At 45.8% G+C, this 18,882-nt stretch overlaps 1 protein-coding gene across 3 annotated transcripts; it reads left to right on the top strand.

Annotated features, from left to right (window-relative positions):
• The first annotated feature begins 4,164 nt into the window (after nt 1–4,164).
• On the top strand, nt 4,165–18,473 carry ICMT (isoprenylcysteine carboxyl methyltransferase). 3 transcript variants are annotated; one of them, XR_009759553.1, is made up of 6 exons: nt 4,165–4,520; nt 6,711–6,799; nt 8,661–8,830; nt 10,188–10,405; nt 11,550–12,939; nt 14,015–18,473. XR_009759553.1 is itself a non-coding variant. In XM_061601850.1 (5 exons), the coding sequence occupies exons 1-5, from the start codon at nt 4,179–4,181 to the stop codon at nt 14,039–14,041; spliced, it is 846 nt and encodes a 281-aa protein (XP_061457834.1). In that variant the 5' UTR covers nt 4,165–4,178; the 3' UTR covers nt 14,042–18,473. The 3 variants fall into 3 exon arrangements, 2 of the variants coding, with proteins under 2 accessions (XP_061457834.1, XP_061457833.1); XM_061601850.1 differs by lacking the exon at nt 11,550–12,939; XM_061601849.1 differs by lacking the exon at nt 14,015–18,473 and having other exon boundaries at nt 11,550–13,351.
• Nucleotides 18,474–18,882: the final 409 nt, after the last annotated feature.

Below are 18,882 nucleotides of genomic sequence, written 5' to 3' on the forward strand. Positions count from 1 at the left end.
CATTTTGTACCTTTATCTAGGTTGTGTCTATGGAGCTACTGCCATGGCTTGGTTGTGCATGAGATTGACTTATGGCTAGTTGAGAAGTGAGCCGTGGATGGGTCAGTGCAAACTCTGACCTGAGCAGATTTAAGAGAGGCTCCCAGCATCACCACCTAGAGATGCCCAGTTCAGTGCATGCCTTTTTGCATGATAATTCTTAAAAGCTCTACATTCTCTAGGCTCCTGTCATGCAAATACCACCATGACAATTGTTAATGGCTATTTTCTTTTTCTGAAGAAAACTTTCCCACCCACGCAGAATGAATTGGAGGAAGCAAAATCTCCATTCCAAGAACAATGCTCCTTTCTCAAGGATGATATTCTGAAAGGCACTTGGGGGGAGAGGACCGTAAATATGTTTTGAAGCCTCATTTTTCTTTCTTAATTTTGTTTTGGTTGATCAAGTATATTTCCCTTTTCGTTGTGGCATTTTCAGTCGCTCCCCTAGCAAGAATACATTGTTCTTAAGGCCAGGATAGCCAACAATGCAAAAGTGAGTTGATCAGTACTGTAATCTGCTGCTGCTATTACTATCATAAAAGTAAAACCTATATCTTCCATACATGACTGCTGATCTTATTTTTGAGGCAAACAAACACAACATTTGCAAAATGTGTTAATAATGTCGGCGGGGGGAGGGGAATTGAAAGGCAACCAGCCCTTAAGGGCAGGCGGCTGGTGAAAGCAGTCACGCTTTCTAATTAAAGCCTTGGAAAAGCTTTGAGCGCCTCTGAGGGTGATAGAGAGCTTGCAAAGGGCGGCATTCTTTCCACAGAAGAAAGCTGAGTGAATTTCTGCCTCTGTTGTCTCTTGGCAGACAATAAACACGCTTTCTCTTGGAGATGCATCCCGGAGAGACTGAAGGGTTTCAAGTGCCCTTCGTAAAAGTTGGCTTTTACCAATCTGAATTGCAGAAAGAGGGAGGGGAGAGGCCCACTTGCTGGACACAATAGAGCAAGAGAAGTGAATAAACACTCCAGCAGAGTGTGCAAAGTGTGAGTTAAGAGTGAATTTAGAAAGACCCAGTTGTCTGTCTCTTTTTGTGCCTCCAACCAGCTGGATGCAATCTTTCAATATTTACCCTGCTCTTTTGTTCAAAAGTCATTTGCACACACAGCAGTGGGGTGCTGGTGGTGGTGATGGTTAGAAGAATGGGTACCCTGCAAAAGTTAACCCTTTCCTGAGGGATGGCCATGATTTTGCAGGGGTTAATATTCAGAAGTAGCCTTCTGCTGCTATGCTAGTTTTTTAGAACTTCCAAGACTTACGTAACCAACACTGTGAGACTGCAGTCCTAACCATCACTTTATTTATTTAGAGTAGACAAAACATTAATTAACAAAGGAAGTATCATCTAGAGAGAGAATACAAAATATCCTTTTGCAAACATGGTTTCCAAAATATGTTGCAAATAGTGCTCAATTTTAATGCAGGGATGGCCTTTAATTCCCAACAGAACGCCTGGTTTTGCATTTCCCTGGGTTTAGTTGCACCAGTACATGACAACCAGGGCCCATTTTCCAATCAATCATCAGCCTGTCTGCCTTCTCTTACTATATTTGTTAACTTTATTATTTGGACATTGTCCCATAATCCCGTCATCCAGAGTTGGGGCATTGACACCTCCCCACCTTTAGAGTTAGTTGGCATGCAAGCTGCCCTCAGGAAGTCTCTCTCCTCCAGTCCTATTTGGAAAATGGAAATGGACTGCCTTCAAGTCGATCCTGACTTATGGCGACCCCATGAATGGGGTTTTCATGGTAAGCGGTATTCAGAGGTGGTTTACCATTGCCTTGCTTTGAGGCTGAGAGGCAGTTACTGGCCCAAGGTCACTCTGTGAGCTTCATGGCTGTGTGGGGATTTGAACCCTGGTCTCCCAGGTTGGAGTCCAACACTTTAACCACTATGCCACACTGGCTCTCCCAGACCTACTTAACAGGGACCAAATCCCGCTGTTCACAGTGTGACATTCCTCTGAGTAAACATGTATAGGTCTAACATTGCACTGTCAGTGAAAGCGGAAGATGGAGTGTGGGACCACGATCATCACTGCTGTTTCCTGGTCCTTTTATTCAAAGTTGTTGTTTTTTTAAAAAAACTCTACTGAGGTGACAATCCAATTCCTGCTTACTTTGGAGAACTGCATGGGACTTACTTAAGAACGTAAGAAGAGCCTGGCTGCAGCTGGATGAGGCCATCGGGGGCCCATCTAGCTCAGCGTCCTGTTCTCACAGCAGAGCCTGAGTGCAACAGCAGCTCTCTCCCCACTTGTGATTCCCAGCAGCTGGCATTCAGAGGCATCCTGCCCCCAACAGTAGAGAGACAGAACACAGTCATCGTGGCTAGCAGCCACGGATAATTCACTCCTCCTCCCTGAATTTGTCTCATCTCCTTTTAAAGCTGTTCAGGGTGGTGGTCATCACTACACTGACTACATTAGCTGGAGTGCCCCGTAGGGCCAAGGAAGTTTGTCAGTCGATCTGGGACTTGAATGTATGTGATCCTAGTGGCCTCATTACGCAGGAATCTTAAGAAACCAAAAAGCAGTGCAGTTTTGAAAGGGTCAGTCTGCCATCTTGATTCAAAGCAGGATCCAATTGTATCCAAACGTAGATAGAAACCTGCCCACTTGCTCTCAGGAGCCGTCATGAAAAATTTGGTTATATCTAAACAAGGTGTCCAAATGCATAGCAAACAGCAAACCGCCTTCCAAAATACAGATATACACAGGCTATGTGCACGCATGTATGTGTTATAAAATATTTTGTGAGTCCTGCCACAGAGAAACGAAAAATGTCCCACTCACCCCCAAACAAATGAGTGGAGTTCTGGATCTTTCTAACGAGGCTTGTATTTGGTGTGAACCTTTAAAAATTTCCAACATTTAAAAAGTATTCCTCCTAATGCAAACACGGGCTACTAAGAGTAGACCCACTGAAATTAATGGGGCTGTTAGTCATGACCATCATTAGTATGGGTCTACTCTGAGTAGGCCTAACAATGGCTACAATCAACAGTGGTTCACAGCATGTCGACATGTTGAATATTCACATTGGTCTTTAACTGTATTTTTATTGCTACTTTCATTGTATTATATTACAATTTGAATTCTATGGAATGCAACATAATACAGTAAAACACAACAGAAGAAATAAAAGCTGTAATAAAATGCATTTAAAAACCATCCAGCGTCTGGCACAGCTCAGCACTATTACTACAACAGGCAGAAGAGTCCTTCAGAGGTCCACCAAGGCCATCAGCTATGTTCATATGGTCCATGGGAGAAACAGTTTGGGAGCCACTGCTGTCTATCAGAGATTGGAGGAAGACATGGCTGGGAGAATGCGGCTTACAACAGTTTGGGCAGGCCTGGCAACCAACAGGTCTTCTGTATCTTTCACAGTTGGGCAGGGGGAAGGGAGAATTCCACCTTGTGGTTTTTCCCATTACAGGGTTGCAAGAACACCTGCACTTGGCTGACTTTCTCTTCTCCTAAAGATACAGGATCAATCTCAGGCCCTGAGCCTGGCAACCCTATTCCCCCACTGCAGGTGGTGGGGAACCAGGATGAGGCTAGGAGGGTAGCACGCAACTCTCCATCTCCAGCAGTGCTGCCCATCCCCATGCCAGAGTCCGAGGGGCTGGTTGAAGAACTCTGCCTGCAGTGGGGGCAGCAGCAGGGGCCGCATGTGGCGCCTGCCTCACTGCCTGGCCTGGCCGTTCCATCCAACACAGTCTGAGCGCATCCCTGAGTACAAGGATTGTACTGTTTTAGGAAGTGGCGCCCAGGACTGTTTCTTTTTTTCCTCCTCCCTCCCCGGTCCTTTTTCCGTTTGTGTCGTGTCATTTAGGCCGTCAGCCTGTGCACTGGGCCAGGCCTTTTTAAATGGGTTGTAGGTGAGCTGCTCTGAGAGCATTTTGGGAGGAAAAAGCCAGTTAAAAAAGCGCAGAACAACCATGATAATAATCATGATGATGATAATAAGTATGAAGATGATGCTTTCTTTTTGAACCCGGAAACTCGCGGCATGTGCACCTCTCTTACTCCTTTCTTATATCTCTGCGGCGACCCGCCCGGCAAATCCGGTAAATCTCGCGAGGTCTCACACTCCCCTCGCGCTAGAGAGCCCGACTCTATGGTCGGCCGGCGCCATCATCTCGCGGGACGTGAGGGCAAAGTCTCGCGAGAGCGGGCGGGTCGGGGCTGGGCTTCGGCCGCCCGCCCGTCCATCATGGCCGGCGCTGAGGGGAAGGCGGGCGGCAGGAGAGGCTGGAGGGGAGCGGAGGCTCGGGCCAGCCTGACGGCCTTCGTGCTGGGCGGCTCCGTGGCCGCCGTGCCGCTGCTGCTCTCGGCGCCTCCGCCGGCGCTCCTCTCCGGGCCGGGCTTCCAAGGCCGCGCCGCGCTGGCGCTTCATGTGACCGGCGTCAACACCGCCCTCCTGCTGGCCTGGGGCCGCGCGCCGGGGGGGATGTACCAGGTGAGGAAGGGCCAGGCGGGGCGGGGCCTATCGCGAGGGGGCGTGTCTGCCCGAGGCCCCGCCCTGCGTGTGGCTGCTTGCGGGTCAACGGGGCGTGCCCAACACGCGCCCCTCCCCTTTCTGCTCAAGAAGGGGCGTGGCCACATCCCTACTGGGTTGACTTTCTTGGCAGTGGGAGGGTGGGTTGTGCGCGTGGCTCAAGCCCTGCTGGACGGCCCCTTGCGAGGCCACTGCTCGAGTCTGAACCCTGAGGTGGAAGTGCTCCTGGGCAAGTGCAGAGTGCTTTCCCCACCACACCGGTCGACACCCGTGAGGAGGCCTCCACAAGTGCACTGACTTGCTGTGGCCTGAATTGTCACAAGCGGGCACCTGCTTTGGCAGCCGACTGAAGCCGACGGTTGATTTGGGCCAGGGTTGTTCTCTTAAAAGAACACGAGAGGAGCCTGGTGGATCAGGCCAAGGGGCCCATCTAGCCCAGCATCCTGTTCTCATAGCAGCCAGTCAGATGCCCCAAAGGAAGCGCAAGCAGGACCTGAGCGCAAGAGCACTTTCCCCACCTTCAGTTTCCAGCAGCTGGTATTTGGAAGCAAACTGCCATCAACCGTGGAGGCATACCCGGCCTGGCTAGTAGCCGCTGATAGCCTTTCCTCCATTAATTTGTCTTATCCTCTTTTAAAGCCATCCCAGTTGGTGGCCATCAGTGCCTCTTGTGGGAGTGCGTTCCATATTTTAACTATGTGCTGTATGAAGGAGTTCTTCCTTTATTTTTGCTGACTCTTCCAACATTCAGCTTCATTGGATGTCCATAAGTTCTAGTGTTATGCGACACTACTCTCTCCATCCACTCTGCATGCCATGCATAATTTTATACACTTCTTGTATGTCACCTCTTACTCTGAACTAAAAGCCTCAAATGCTGCAACCTTGCCTCAAAGGGGAGTCACTCCATCCCCTTGATCATTTTGGTTGCTCTTTCTGAACCTTTTCCAGCTCTACAGTATCCTTTTTGAGATGAAGCGACCAGAACTGTACTCAGTATTCCAAAGGTGGCCACACCATAGATTTGTATAACGTATTATGATATTCGCAGTTTTATTTTCAGTACCCTTCCTAATGACCCTTAGCATGGAATTTGCCTTTTTCGCAGCTGCGGCACACTGGGCTGACACCTTCATTGAGCTATCCGCTATTACCCCAAGGTCTCATTCCTGGTCAATCATTGTCAGTTAAGGCCCCATGAGCTTGATGTGAAAATATAAAAATAAGATTTATTTGCTCCAATATGCATAATTTTACACTTGTTTGTGTTGAATTGCATTTGTCATTTTGCTGCTCATTCACTTACTTTGGAGAGGCCTTTTGGAGCTCTTTGCAATTCCTTTCTTTTATAACAACCCTGAAAATTTAGTATCATCAGCAAATCTGGCCACCTCACTGTAGATCATTAATGAACAAGTTAAAAAGCACAGTTCCCAGTGCTGATTCTTGGGGGACTCCACTTTCTACATTCCTCCATTGGGAGAACTGTCCATTTATTCCTACTCTGCTTCCAATTCCTGATCCACATGAGGACCTCTCATTCCATAATTGGTAAGCTTACTCAGAAGTCTTTCTTCAGGATTGTACAAGACCTTAATGTCCTGCTGTATGATAAAGTCTGAAGCAAAAACTGCAAGCCCTTGCTCTGTTTGAAACAAGGCCCTGCTAAAAGATCAGGAGGCAAAATCTTCACTGATGGCTCTCCTCATCTAACTTTTTCTTGCAAATTATGTTGTGGAGCAGGAGTGAGGAACCTGCAGCCTTCCAGATGTCTTTGACTCCAGCGCCCAGCATCCAGTGGTCAGGGGTACTGATGGGAGTTGTAGTCCAGCGACCTCTAATACAGAGACCTGGCCAGCAACTCTGCAGTCCCTTTTGGTGAAGACTTGAGAGTCCAAGCCTAGAGCCCTGCTGGTGCCGTGGCTATTCCTTCCACTTTCTTCTTTCAGTTAGTTGTCAGGATAGGCATCTTCCTACCCAGGGGGTTCCCATCGCCCATCCTTTCTGTAGCGTACAGGCAAAAGGAGGCTGCCAGCGGTTGTCATAGGATTTAAGTTTAGTACTGATGACTTATGGGGAAGGAGTATTGGGTGCCCTCTTTCTGGTTAACAGGTTTCTGGTTGGCTGACTGTGCCTTTCTTTGCTTTTCAGATTGCCATCCGTGCCTGCTTCTTGGGCTTTGCTTTTGGATGTGGTTTGTTGCTGAGCTTTGGACAATCTTCGTGGAAGCATTTTGGATGGTAAGAGGAGCAACACTTCAGGTTTCCAAAAAATAATGTGGGAGCTCTCTCTGGTGGACAGGTTTTCCCTCTGGGTCAGCTCTCTGGTACCTGGATACTCTTAGGACCTGGCATCTCTGTAGATTGTGCACTCACCCCTCTCTGACTGGTCTTAATCATCTTAGGGCAGGGGTGTTGGCCATAAGTGCGTTGGCTAGAGATGTAAAATTTCCAGAAATTTTGAAGCCATGGGAAAAAACTGTTTTTTTTGCTGTTTTTTCCAGAAAAAAATGGAAAATTTTGGAAAATTGAAAAAATGCAATATTAGCACTTTTTACAGATTGAAAGTACTACTTCAAGAACATCAAATGTAATTATGTACAAGTTGGTTTGGAATAAAATTATGTTTGATACATTAAAAGTATATTTTATTCAAACAATTATTACAAATTGAATTTACTTTTTTAAATATTTTTTTTAACAAATGGAGCTACAAGCTCCTGAACTGTAAGGAACCTCTTTCGTTTTGCCAGTTTATGAGGAGCAGGCAAAAAATAATATATATATAAAGAAGAAGACATTAATAACAAAGAAAATTATTTATCTCTCCACTAGTCCTCCATAGTGTCAAGCAGACATTAAGCTTTGATTTGGATTCCTGCATTGAGCAGTGGGTTGGACTTGATGGCCTTATGTCCCCTTCCAACTCTTCTATGATCTAAGCATCCATTCCCATAAAAAGAACTGAGAAAAAGGGGGGAACAAGATTCAGTGAAACATTTTATTCATCATGCTAAAATAAAACATTCCATGATCCATTTTTCTTCATTTTTTTCAATTTTTCAGAAAGAAACCCCAAAAGGCTTCAGGAAAAAAATGGGTTTTCCCCAAATTTTACATTTTTTTCTGGGCCTTCACATCTCTAGCTTGGCTCCTTTGGGGTTCAAGGAGAGCCTACAATATTCCTCTTGCATTCCTCACAATTCTATAATTTTCACGGCCAAGAAACTACCAGTGGCAGGGTCCTATAGTTACTCACAGAAACGTCCGTGGTTGTCTCTGCATTAACTTGCCATTTTAAAATTGCTTGCAGCAATATTTCCTCACAGTTGGGAGGCAGGCAGGCAGGCAGGCAGGTAGGTAGGTAAACATTAGTTAATGCATTGATGAATCCTTTTTCAGAGCCCTCGTATCTCCCATGCCGTTGCAATATTTCCACACTTTGGAAATACTTGCTGGGGAACAAAGCAGGCGTCAGGAAAAGAAGTTTGAATGATGGTTAGCAGTTTAAGGTGGCTAACTTTTTTTAAAAAAAATTCTGGATATGGCCCTTGGGCATATCTTCTCTGTAAAAACAGTGACCCTCCAACTTGTAAAGGTTTTTATTTTATTTACAAATTTTTTATATACCCTTAACATTTAGCAAAATCCCAAGTGGTATACAAAAAACTGGGGTCGTAGTCAGCTGAGTCCTACTCACAGTAAACCTACTGAAATTAATGAACCTCAGTTAATCATGTCTATTAACTTCAACGTGTCTACACTGAGTAGGACTAGCATTGAATACCACCCTGAAACATACAATATATAAACCTAGTAAAAATACTTCTTTTTTCAAACGCAAGAAGTTTCCAAACCCATTAGGACCCAAGCATTGAGTGGTGTGGAATATCATGAGGAGCCGTTTTTGAGTGGGGAACTTGACAGGTTGTCTGTTCCTGCCTGGTGATTTGCTTGGTCTGGCTCAGAAGAGTTCCATGACCCAGGCTGCAATCCTGTGTGTGTCTCCTGGAGAAGGAACAACAGGGATTGAGCAGCCTGAAGTTGAAACATGGTGAGCTGTAACTTGAGGGTTTTGCTAAGTCCCTGGTTGGTCTTGCAGGTATATGTGCTCCCTCTCTCTCTTCCATTATTTGGAATACTTGGTGACGTCCGTTAACAACCCCCGAAGTCTGTCCTTGGATTCTTTCTTGATCAACCACAGCTTTGAATATAACGTGGCTGCAATCTCGTCCTGGGTTGAGTTCACCGTGGAAAAAATAATTTGCCCAGGTCAGTAGGGACACTTGGAAAGTCTTACTCAAGCGAAACTGAAATATTCTGTCATTCTAACGGGGAAACCAGGAGGCAGATCCAAAAATGAAGCTGTTTCTCTCTCCCCTTCCCCGCCTGTTCCTACTGATTGGGGTGATACTAATGATACTGATACAGAACAGGGCTGTCTCTGTGGTGGCCTCTCATTTTGGGAATGACCTTCCCTCTGAGGTGCATCTCCCCACCACACTGATATTGTTTGCCAGCAGGTGAGGAAGCACCTCTTTGCCCAGGCTTTTGGGGAGGGATGAAGTGCATATTGGATGTCTGAATCTCCATCACTGCTGCTGGTTTTATTTAGAACTGTGGTCTGTATTTTGTTTTATGCTGCTTGTTTAATGTTGATGTTTAGACTGTGTATATTTCTGCCCTGGGATTTCAGGTGAAGGGCGGATCATAAATCCTTCGAATAATAAAAACTCTGTATGCTGAAACATGGTGTAGGCCTTTTGTGTCAGGTAGCTTTGCATGCATTCTCTTAGGAATCCTCTTAGCAGGCTTGAAAGGTAGACCAGTGTTGCTTAACTGCGCTAAGGCCATCTACTCAGCTCATGACCAGTTTGAACCAGAAACTTCCCAAGTTGCATTATGAGCTGCTACACCAGTGGTAACTGAGTGTGCTGTGTCTATTATACCCCATTGACAACGTCCCCCATTAGTAATCTATGCCTGAAAATGCTGATAATAGGGTGTACTTTTTTCCTTTAGCTTAACTGGAGTCTGTGTGGGAAGGGCACCACAGCCAAACCACAGTGTAGCTTTTATGTGTGGCTTCAGGAAACTGAAAATTAGCTCTTTGGCACTGATTAGCCCAGTTCTTGACTCTTGTGTCTTCTAAAACACTGAGTATCTTGGCTAAATGCTATAATGTTAAGGTACTTTTTATTTTAAATGACTTGCTAACATTTTGAAGGGGAATAAATCACAATTATCAACCAATTTTTAAAAATAAAACAATTATTCTAAGAATTTTTAATAACATTTCAGGACTTCTAGTATTATAATTTGAGGGAGCATTTGAAATTCCCGTCATCACCACCCTCTCAGAGGAGGTTGGCAGATAGCTCCACAAAAGTTAACTAGCCCACAAACTTTCTTAGTAGCCCATCTGCTAACACACACTTTTATGTGTCATTTCTGGTCTAAAAGAAGAAGAAAGGACCAGCTTCAGTCCAGCTGCCCAACCTGGTGTCTTAGAACTAATGTATATTTGTGAAGTTAATCAATTTATGACACAGCACGGGTACCTTTCCCCCCTTTCCACTGTTAACCATAGTGGTATACCATATTTTAACCTGTGCTTGCTCATTTGCAGAAATGAAGCAGGTCACTTGGCTGAGTTCAGCAGGGCTCCTCATGGTAGTTTTTGGGGACTGTCTGAGGAAAGCTGCAATGCTAACCGCCGGCTCCAACTTCAACCACATCGTTCAGAATGAAAAATCGGAGACGCACACGTTGGTGACCAGAGGCGTGTATGGCTGGTTCCGTCACCCATCCTACGTAGGGTGGTTTTACTGGAGTATTGGAACCCAGGTACTATGGGGCAGATAAATGCATGTCTTAATATTTGGGCTCTTTCTTGGGAGTGGGGGCTGTATTCTAGTCTCCATGACCTATTAAGAGAAATGTGTGATAGCCTCTGATTTAATGCCCATAACCTTCCTTTCACTAGAACAATATTAACATTTAAGAATTGTACAGCACTTTCAAATGTTCAAAGTCCTGTGCGTGCATTATCTAGTTATAAGCCTTACAAAAGCTCCATGAGGACAGGGGGTAGTGTTACCCCCCACGTGGGAGAAGGGGACGGGCTGGAGGGCTGAGCCAAGCGAGAGCACCTAGTGCCGTCTAGCAACTTCGTGGCAGAGGCTTCAAAGAGGCTTGCAGCTCAGCCTTTCACCTCTCAGGAAGGAAGTTTTTTTTTTTTGCTTTTATGCCATAACATTCAGTGCTGTAAGAATTAAGAAGTAAAATAATGGAACCAAACTATCCTCAAACATATCCAGTTCTCAGCCTTGCTGATTAAAGTTTGCTTGGTACTGTTACTGTTCCAAAAGGCAGGCGGGGGATCACAGACGTGAAGCATGTTAGCAGATCAGGAAGAAGAGTTCTAGCCGGGTGGAGTTTTTGATGCAGGGAGAGCACAACCAACATGCAATGGAAAACCAGAATGGCAGGCAGAAAAGTGCTAGCCTACCCTTGATAGGTGCTCTTCGAACTGAAAGCATCTTTGAATTTTGCTTCCCAAGCACCAAGCGCAGGGCTTGCAAAGCTTGATCACCCTGTGTGCAGAGCTTTCCAAACACCCAACAATCAGCTGGTTCTTGGGCACTTGGAAAGCACAATGCCCTTTGAACTTTGACAGGGGTCAACCATTATGATGTGCCAGTCATTATGACATCAGATGATTGACAGACGGGTGCTCCTGCAGGGGTGGGGGAGATCCAGCCTGCCGGGACAAAAGCATTCTCCGCCCTAATTGAAAGCATCGCCTGACTATGCTGGCTGTTACTCAGGACTGATTTCACACCCACACGCTCACTCTCTCGTGGTGGTGGTAAAGCAGTTCTGGGTTTTCCTGCTTTAGCTTGTCATTCTGCCACAGGCAGCCATGGGGAACTTGCTGTTCTTCAGAATCTCCAGCTTGGAGCAATTCGCCTGCATTCCTTATCTTCAGGTATTGCTGTGTAATCCGATCTGTGTGGTGGGCTACACCCTGGCATCCTGGCGCTTTTTCCGAGAGAGGATAGAAGAAGAAGAGATGACGCTGATCCACTTCTTTGGCGAAGAGTACCTGGCCTATAAGAGGAGGGTGCCAACTGGCTTGCCGTTCATCAGAGGGGTGAAAGCAGAACTGTGAGACCCTGGTGCGAGCCTTGAGCAGAACATGGGAGCCCTTGCTCTGGGGGCCGCCTGGCCTGGCTAGCGCTGCATGCCGTGCGGTACAGTAGTGCTCCATTTTAATTCTTAGTGATGAATTTCCTGGAGGTTTTTGGAGTGCTAGGAAGAAGCATGATCAACTTTAGTCACAAATAGATGCCCTCCCTTGATGTCAGCGGGAGAGGCAACCACCGGCATTATTGAAGCGGCTCTGAATCCTCAAGGCTGACTTTAAGAAAATAAGCTTTTGCCACTCTGCTTCTCGTAGCCCTGATGGACTGAAGTGCACCAAAGCAAGTTCTCTTCAAGACAAGTTTGCCCTTTCCGGTACCACGTTCCTCTACAAGGGGGCTGGATGGAAGCTCACCTCTTTAGTCAGACTCTTTTTAAAAAGCCAAAAAGGCCCAGTTCTTTTTTATCTGCCCCATCCACCCGCCTGCAGAGGGAAGCACAGCACAGCTTTAGCCTCTGGGCCAGATCCTACAAGATCCCGTAGGGCACAAAGCACTCCCAAGGCCGGAGATGAGCAGGAAGGCTTGCAGCAGCTAAGTCTTCTGTTTCTGTCTTAAATGCATGATCTCTTTGTCACCTAAAACCAGTCAGCTGACTGTCACCTAAGAAGAAGAATGCTCACTGACGAGATCAACAGCACAGGCAGAGAGAGATCTCCCTTTGCCCTTTTTCTAAACTATACAAAGCCAGGCTTGCATTCCACCTCACAAATGAATGAAAAGATATCTCTGCATCTAAATGTTATGGTCCGCTATTCTTTCATTGCCACCTTAGTCCTGTCCCCTCAGTTGAGAGGTCCTGTCTGGGTCTGTTGCACACCTTTACAGCCTTCTTGTTTGTTCCACATTATTGGTAATGACCACCTCCTCCACAAGTCTCCTATTTCTGTGGCAAGAGTTCAAATTCTGTTCCTGTAACATGCAAGGGGGCAATTGTTTTTGACTTTTCATACATTTGAAGGATGATTTAAAAATTGGCAATATTTCTTAAGCAGGATCTACATGGCTAACTGAAAGAGATTCCCCCCCAGCTTTTTTTTACTATTCATGTGCTACACTTTTTTCATGTTCTATACCAAAGAGAAGTTTACTGTTTTTGTGATTCTGCTGATCTACTTAGGATGGGAGTTAAGACACTTGCAAACTGTGGCCAAGGCTGTAATTTGTAATCTGGAGGTCAGTTGCAATCCAGTATCATTCTGTATACACAGCAAGGCTGATTTCTTAAGTTATCGCCTGTCTTCATGCTCTTTATTTGTAAAGTGTGAAGACTGGGGGACAAACCAAAATGGAAGAATAGGAATGCCAAGTGGTTTTCAGTTTTGTGAACTCAGAACTGCCAAAATCCCAAACAACCAGCTGTTATTTCTCTTTTGGTCATTAACATTCCTGGTTACAGAGAGCTAAGCAGGCTTTTCCACTTATTTACTTGGCTCTGTGCCCTTAGATGTCAGTTAAAATGCTTTTTGGGGGAAGAAAATGGGGTGGGTGCACTTTGAAAACAGAAGAGTATGTCCTAAACATTCTAACAAAAAGCTGGATTCTGCATCTGTGTATAAATTAAGACAGTTTCTCTCCCTTCACACAATTTATTTATTTATTTATATTTGTTCACATAATTCATGTTTTGGGATAGGATTAGAAGCTATGCAAAAAATAAAAGGGCTCAGGGCTGTATCCAACTAAGCCCTACTCAGAGTAGACCCTTTGAGATTAATGGACCTAAGCTAGTCATGTTCATTAACTTCACTGGGTCTCCCCTGAATAGGACTAATGTTGGATACAACCCTGAGTATATGATCCTTGGAAATCTTATGTAGCAACTCTTACGGGATTTTGAAACTTTGCCAGACACCTCACCAACCAACAAGCATATTTTTGCAACCATAAGGGCTAAAAACGTAAAGCTGAGATTCTTGGAAAACTGAATTCTGTAACTACTACCACATCTCATGGCTTATATACAACCTAGATTTTCTTCCTTTTTTAAAACTGTGAATTTGTAAAGAGGGTAAACATGCTGGCAATCAGTGATAGGGGTTTCCTGGAAAATTAGGAACTGGAAAATTTTCTTATGCAGGTTAGGGTAATTTGCACTGGAAGATTTTTGATGCCCTAGAGAGTGATCTAATTTAACATTTTTTTAAAACTTGTATTTAGTAAACAAAGCAAAAAATGTTGAAACTGACAACCTTGCCCAAATACTACATTTGCAGTTGGCATCCACTCATTGTTACTTTTGAACTTACAGAATGGAACATTTTCCACTGAAAAATGAAGCACTGGAAATTTTTTCACCGCACCTCATTGCTGGTAACTGGATGCTTTGGATGCCCGGCAAAGGTCCTGCTACTGCCTCAGAAATTGCAGCAGGCGTTTTGCAGAGTACCTTCCACTCCTTCCTCAAGGAGGCTAGTTGTTGACAATGAAGGTGGGAGGAGGCCAGCGCAACAGAGCTGAGCTGTGTCATACAGGAATTCAGGTTAGCTTCAGCAAAGGCTTCTCAGAAGAGGTAGCTCTGAGTTGTGGGAAGAGGAGGGCAGGGCATTGTGTCAGAGTCCCATGAGCAAATGTGAAGCATAAGGGCAGCAAGTGAGGGAAGCGCAGAGCTGTTAACCGAGAACAAGATGCTTGTCCTTCTGCCTGTTGGCAGCACCGTTCTCTGTAGGCCTTGGCAGTTGTGCTTTAATGCTTGTGCCAATGCTGGGTGGGGGGCTGGCCCCACTGAAGGGGGCAGGGCTCTTCTCCAGCTTGTCTCTCATTCACGCCCTCCTCACACACTTCTTGGGCAAGGCTTTTGTACTTTGTCGCCTGCCGGTGTGGCTGCTTCATCCCAGTTCCAGCACGATTTCCTGACTGCCTTCCTGAACTGGTAGAGCAGGGCTGTGGGGCAGAGACCCCTGGAGCTGATCCGCTCCATTCCTTGCTTTGCACCACGGCCTGTAGCCTTTTGATCTGGGCAATCATTTGCAAGTCTTGGCCTAGTTTGGTTTGAGCTTTACTGTCATGTCACCTCTGACTCACCTTTTCTCTAAACTAAAAAGCCCCAAATGCTGCAACCTTTCCTCATAGGAGAGTCGCTCCATCCCCTTGATTGTTTTGGTCGCCCTTTCCTGAACCTTTTGGAGCTCTACAATACCCTATTTGAGGTGAGGTAACCAGAACTTTACATAGCGTTCCAATAATAAATAAATGTGAACCGATGTGTGAGGTCTGCCTGAAAAGCGGTATATAAATGCCTTAAATAAATAATAAATACTTTACTCTGTCCCCCTTGCTCTAACCCAGATACCTCAAGAAATTTGCTTGGTGCAAAGGTTAGTTTGCTTTGGGAAAGAAAACCATGTTCATTTCCTGCTTTAACTATAGAATGTGCTGTGGGAATTGGAAACTTCTGGTAAATGTCTTTGTTGTTCCCAAGAGTCCAGTCATTGCCCTTCTTTAGACTACAGCACAAGAGTTCTGGTGACCCTAATTCTTTAATCTTAGTGCACAGTGTGACGATCCCACCTTTGGCTCCACCTGTCAGGTTCCCACCTGCTTGTGGCTACCGCCTTTCACTAGGCATCACCTCAGGACACCACCAGTCAGGATTGTCATTTTTATTTTTTCTTACTCTGCTCTAGCACAGGTCTCGCAAGATCCCACTGCTAGGCAGCACCACCAGCCACTCCCTGTAAACAATACTGCTAGAGACTTCGCCTTAGTCTCCCTATGGCTTGTTACTTTGTTTCTGGGTGCCCTTGCTGTCCACAACCCCCTTGTATCTTTGTCTATAAAGCATACAATCCTGGGTTGCTCTGGATACTTGACGATGTTACAATTTCTTCCTTCACTGCTGCCACCATTAGATACAGTTTCCCTTCGGGCTTGGTAATTACCCTGCCCTCCCTTCTGGTCTGTATATCCCCAGCCAAGGATCAGGCTTTTGGTAAACCAATAAGAGTATTTATTTGATCACACCAGGAAATAACAAGATTACTTTAGGAATGTTTAACAAGCGTATGGTTTCATATAGTGTCACTCTTATGTTTCCAGTTATACATGTTCTGTCCAAATATCAGCCTAATAGAATCCAAACTTCCCTCAGAACTCTGCCAACTCAATCCCAACTGCCTCCCACTTCAACTCCTTTCCAATCACTCTCCTCTCAACTCCCCCCAACAACCTCTCATTTATACCTTCAGCCATTCAAACACTCAGCCAATCATCATCCAACATTCTCCAGCATTCTAGCCCATGTACTCCCCCCTCTTACTCAATTCACTTACCATATATCCCTATATAAACCCGCACTTACCATATTTACAGTTTTTAACATATAAGGACATCACACACAGCAGAGTTAATTTTAAGACTGCCATGGAGAGACAGCTTATGACTTGGGTCTTCTTGGCAAACTGTTTCTCAGCAGGTCTTGAGAAGTCGCTGGGAAATTCCGTTTGGCTTCTTGTGAACCGCAGGGCTGCTGTTGAGAGCCCCTTGGCTGGCCTTGTGCTTGGAATGAGCTGAAATTTCAGTAGCTTTATAGTTTGAACTGTGGCATAGGAGGAGTGGAAAGAACTTGTCCCACACTGCACAGCTGACCTACTGAAATAGGAAACTTTGATTTTCTTATATTTAAAAGAGGACTAGACAAATGCATGGAGGAAAAAGGCTTTCGATGGCTAATAGCCATGATGGCTGTGCTCTGCCTCCATTGGCAGAGCCAATATGCTTTCAAATGCCAGTTGCTGGAAACTGCAGGAGAGGATAGCGCTCTTTGCACTCAGGTCCTGCTTGCGGGTTTCCTGCGGGCAACTCTTTGGCCACTGTGAGAACAGGATGCTGGTTTAGATGGGCCATTGGCCTGATCCAGCAGGCTCTTCTGATGTGCTTCTGATGTTCCCTCATACTGAGTTAAGTTTAGTGGTCTGTGCAGCCCAGTGTTTTCTTCTCCAATGGGTAGTGGCTTTCCAGGATCTTGGGCAGAGGCCTCTCTGAGCCCTGCTCTCAGGAGGCTTTGCCCTGGAACGGACCCTGGGATCTTCTGTGTTTGAAGCTGCTTCACAGGGAAAGGGCTGCAGCGCAGAGGTGGCTCTGTGCTTTGGATGCCTCCAATTCAATCCCAGCAGCACCTCCAGGTACAGTGCTGAATGTTCCCTGCCTGAAATCCTGGAGAGCAGCTGCCAGTCAGTGTAGACAGTACTCAGCTATGTGGACCAAAGGTCTGACCCCTGCATAAGGCACCTGCCTGCATTTCCGCTACAGAACTATAAGCTCTCCTGGTCAAGTTTGTATCTGTAATGCCTCAAATTGTTCTAGAGTGGCAGTAGCTAAAGTGGTCTCCAGAACTGTCTACACTGGCTCATGTAACTCACTCTAGGAGGAAACTAGTACATCAGTAATGGAAAACCCAAAATTGATATAACAGCAAGCGTCTGTTGCTGAACTGCAAACCATGCAATAATCTGGTTATGACTGTAAAATGCCCCCTGAATGGCAGCCTTCCCCAACCTGGTCCCCTCAAGGTGTTTTAGACTACAGTGCAACTCTCTTCAGCCCCAGCCTGCACAGGTGCAACACAAAAGCACCTCTCATTGTCTTCAGTGGGACTTCTTTCCCACTAAAGGGTGGGGAAAAATTGGCCAAAGGTGCCCAGGCTTAGAATTGAGCGAGTACCCAAGCAGAGGGAGTGGCACAACCACCAAGAAGAGCCCCCTGTCCTCTCCTTTGAGCAGATGGGGGGGAGGGATGCTTGGCTTTCCCTGTTGGTTGCTTATTGGGCTAGAGGGATTAAACCCTGCTTGCAAGTTAGCCAACGTGTTTCTGTCACAGTATTCCTAGGCATGTTTGCTCAGACATATGCGTTCAAGAGCAAACTTTTCATACAGCTTCCTTCGCTGGTTTCTGGGGCAGATTTTCAGTTGCCCCAAACGACTAGGCCGTGGCTGTACATAGGCCTTCACATAATACATAAAAGGAAATAATGTCTTCCCCCTTTTCATAACTCTGATTTCTAGGGACATGGAGGGGGAAGAGACTCCCAGAAATGTATATATAAGCAAACCCACTTCCTGTCTTTGGATGTCCCTCCCCCAGGGGTCTGTGGGTACCGTGACTTGGTGGGAGTGCAAAATTAGGGTATTAAGAGCAGGGCTCCACTTTCTGAGACTCCCAGCTTCAGCTTTTTTATTTCAAGCACGTTTCCAGCCTTTGTGGTTTTAGAGAAACGCTGGGAAGTATGTAGGCACAAAGCATGGTGACATAATCTGAAGTCTGGGGGTAGAGTCTAGTGCCCAGTATGGCTCCTCTCTGCTCCCTAGGACAGGGAGAAACAAATAACTTTTTTTTTAAAAAAAAAAAGCGTGCACATTTACTCAGTCAGTATAATTTGTATGGAGCGCGGAATACAGCTTTTGTTGGAACAAAATTTGGATGTCGCATCCTAGTTTCATTTTTATGGAAAGCATGGTGTGCAGACACTGGCTTACCCCACTCCACCCCTCCCTCTCTGGTAACCAGCCCGTTTGTGTTGCTGGGAGAATATCCTGAGTTTCCGTCTGAAAATTGTTGGGCTGGTTTTTTGCTTTGTTACCTCAAAAGCTGAGAGGCCATTGTTTACTTTCCATTCCCTTTGGAGCAGCTGCCTGGCACCCAACTCAATGGAGGATCAGTTCTGTTCTTTTGTAGTTTTAAAACAATAATAATAAAAATATTTTTAAGTCTTTTCTCTTTGGCAGATGTTGACAGCACTACTTTCTCAGATGAAAAAATCATTATAATGCATGACTGAAGAAAAAAACAAGTCTCCCTCTAGGAAACGAATTCCTGATAGAATGGCAGGTGGAGGGAACAGGGCCTCTTGTTTTAACACCATTTACAGCAGGGTTGGGGGACCTCAGGCCCTCCACGTAGTGTGGGGTGCCCAATCCCCATCTGCTCCAGCCACACTGGGGCCAAGGGCTTCACCCTGCACGGGCAGGGACCCACGGGTGCAGTCTGTCTCTACATGGAAGACGGGCATGTTATCCCGCCTCAATTCCTGAAGTATACACACCCCCTAATCGCCAAAATGGGCATGTGAGGTGTATTTTGTGAAGATCACTCACAACAAAAAATAAGCAAGAAAACCATGAA

This window comes from Rhineura floridana, chromosome 18 (assembly GCF_030035675.1).
Source record: "Rhineura floridana isolate rRhiFlo1 chromosome 18, rRhiFlo1.hap2, whole genome shotgun sequence".
In the NCBI taxonomy this organism is placed as follows: domain Eukaryota; kingdom Metazoa; phylum Chordata; class Lepidosauria; order Squamata; family Rhineuridae; genus Rhineura; species Rhineura floridana.

Coding starts and splice junctions, on each gene's coding strand:
- ICMT (XM_061601849.1), top strand. CDS start 4,179: ATGGTCGGCCGGCGCCATCATCTCGCGGGACGTGAGGGCAAAGTCTCG. Junction 4,521..6,710: donor CGCCGGGGGGGATGTACCAG/GTGAGGAAGGGC, acceptor TTTGCTTTTCAG/ATTGCCATCCGTGCCTGCTT. Junction 10,406..11,549: donor ACTGGAGTATTGGAACCCAG/GTACTATGGGGC, acceptor CCTTATCTTCAG/GTATTGCTGTGTAATCCGAT.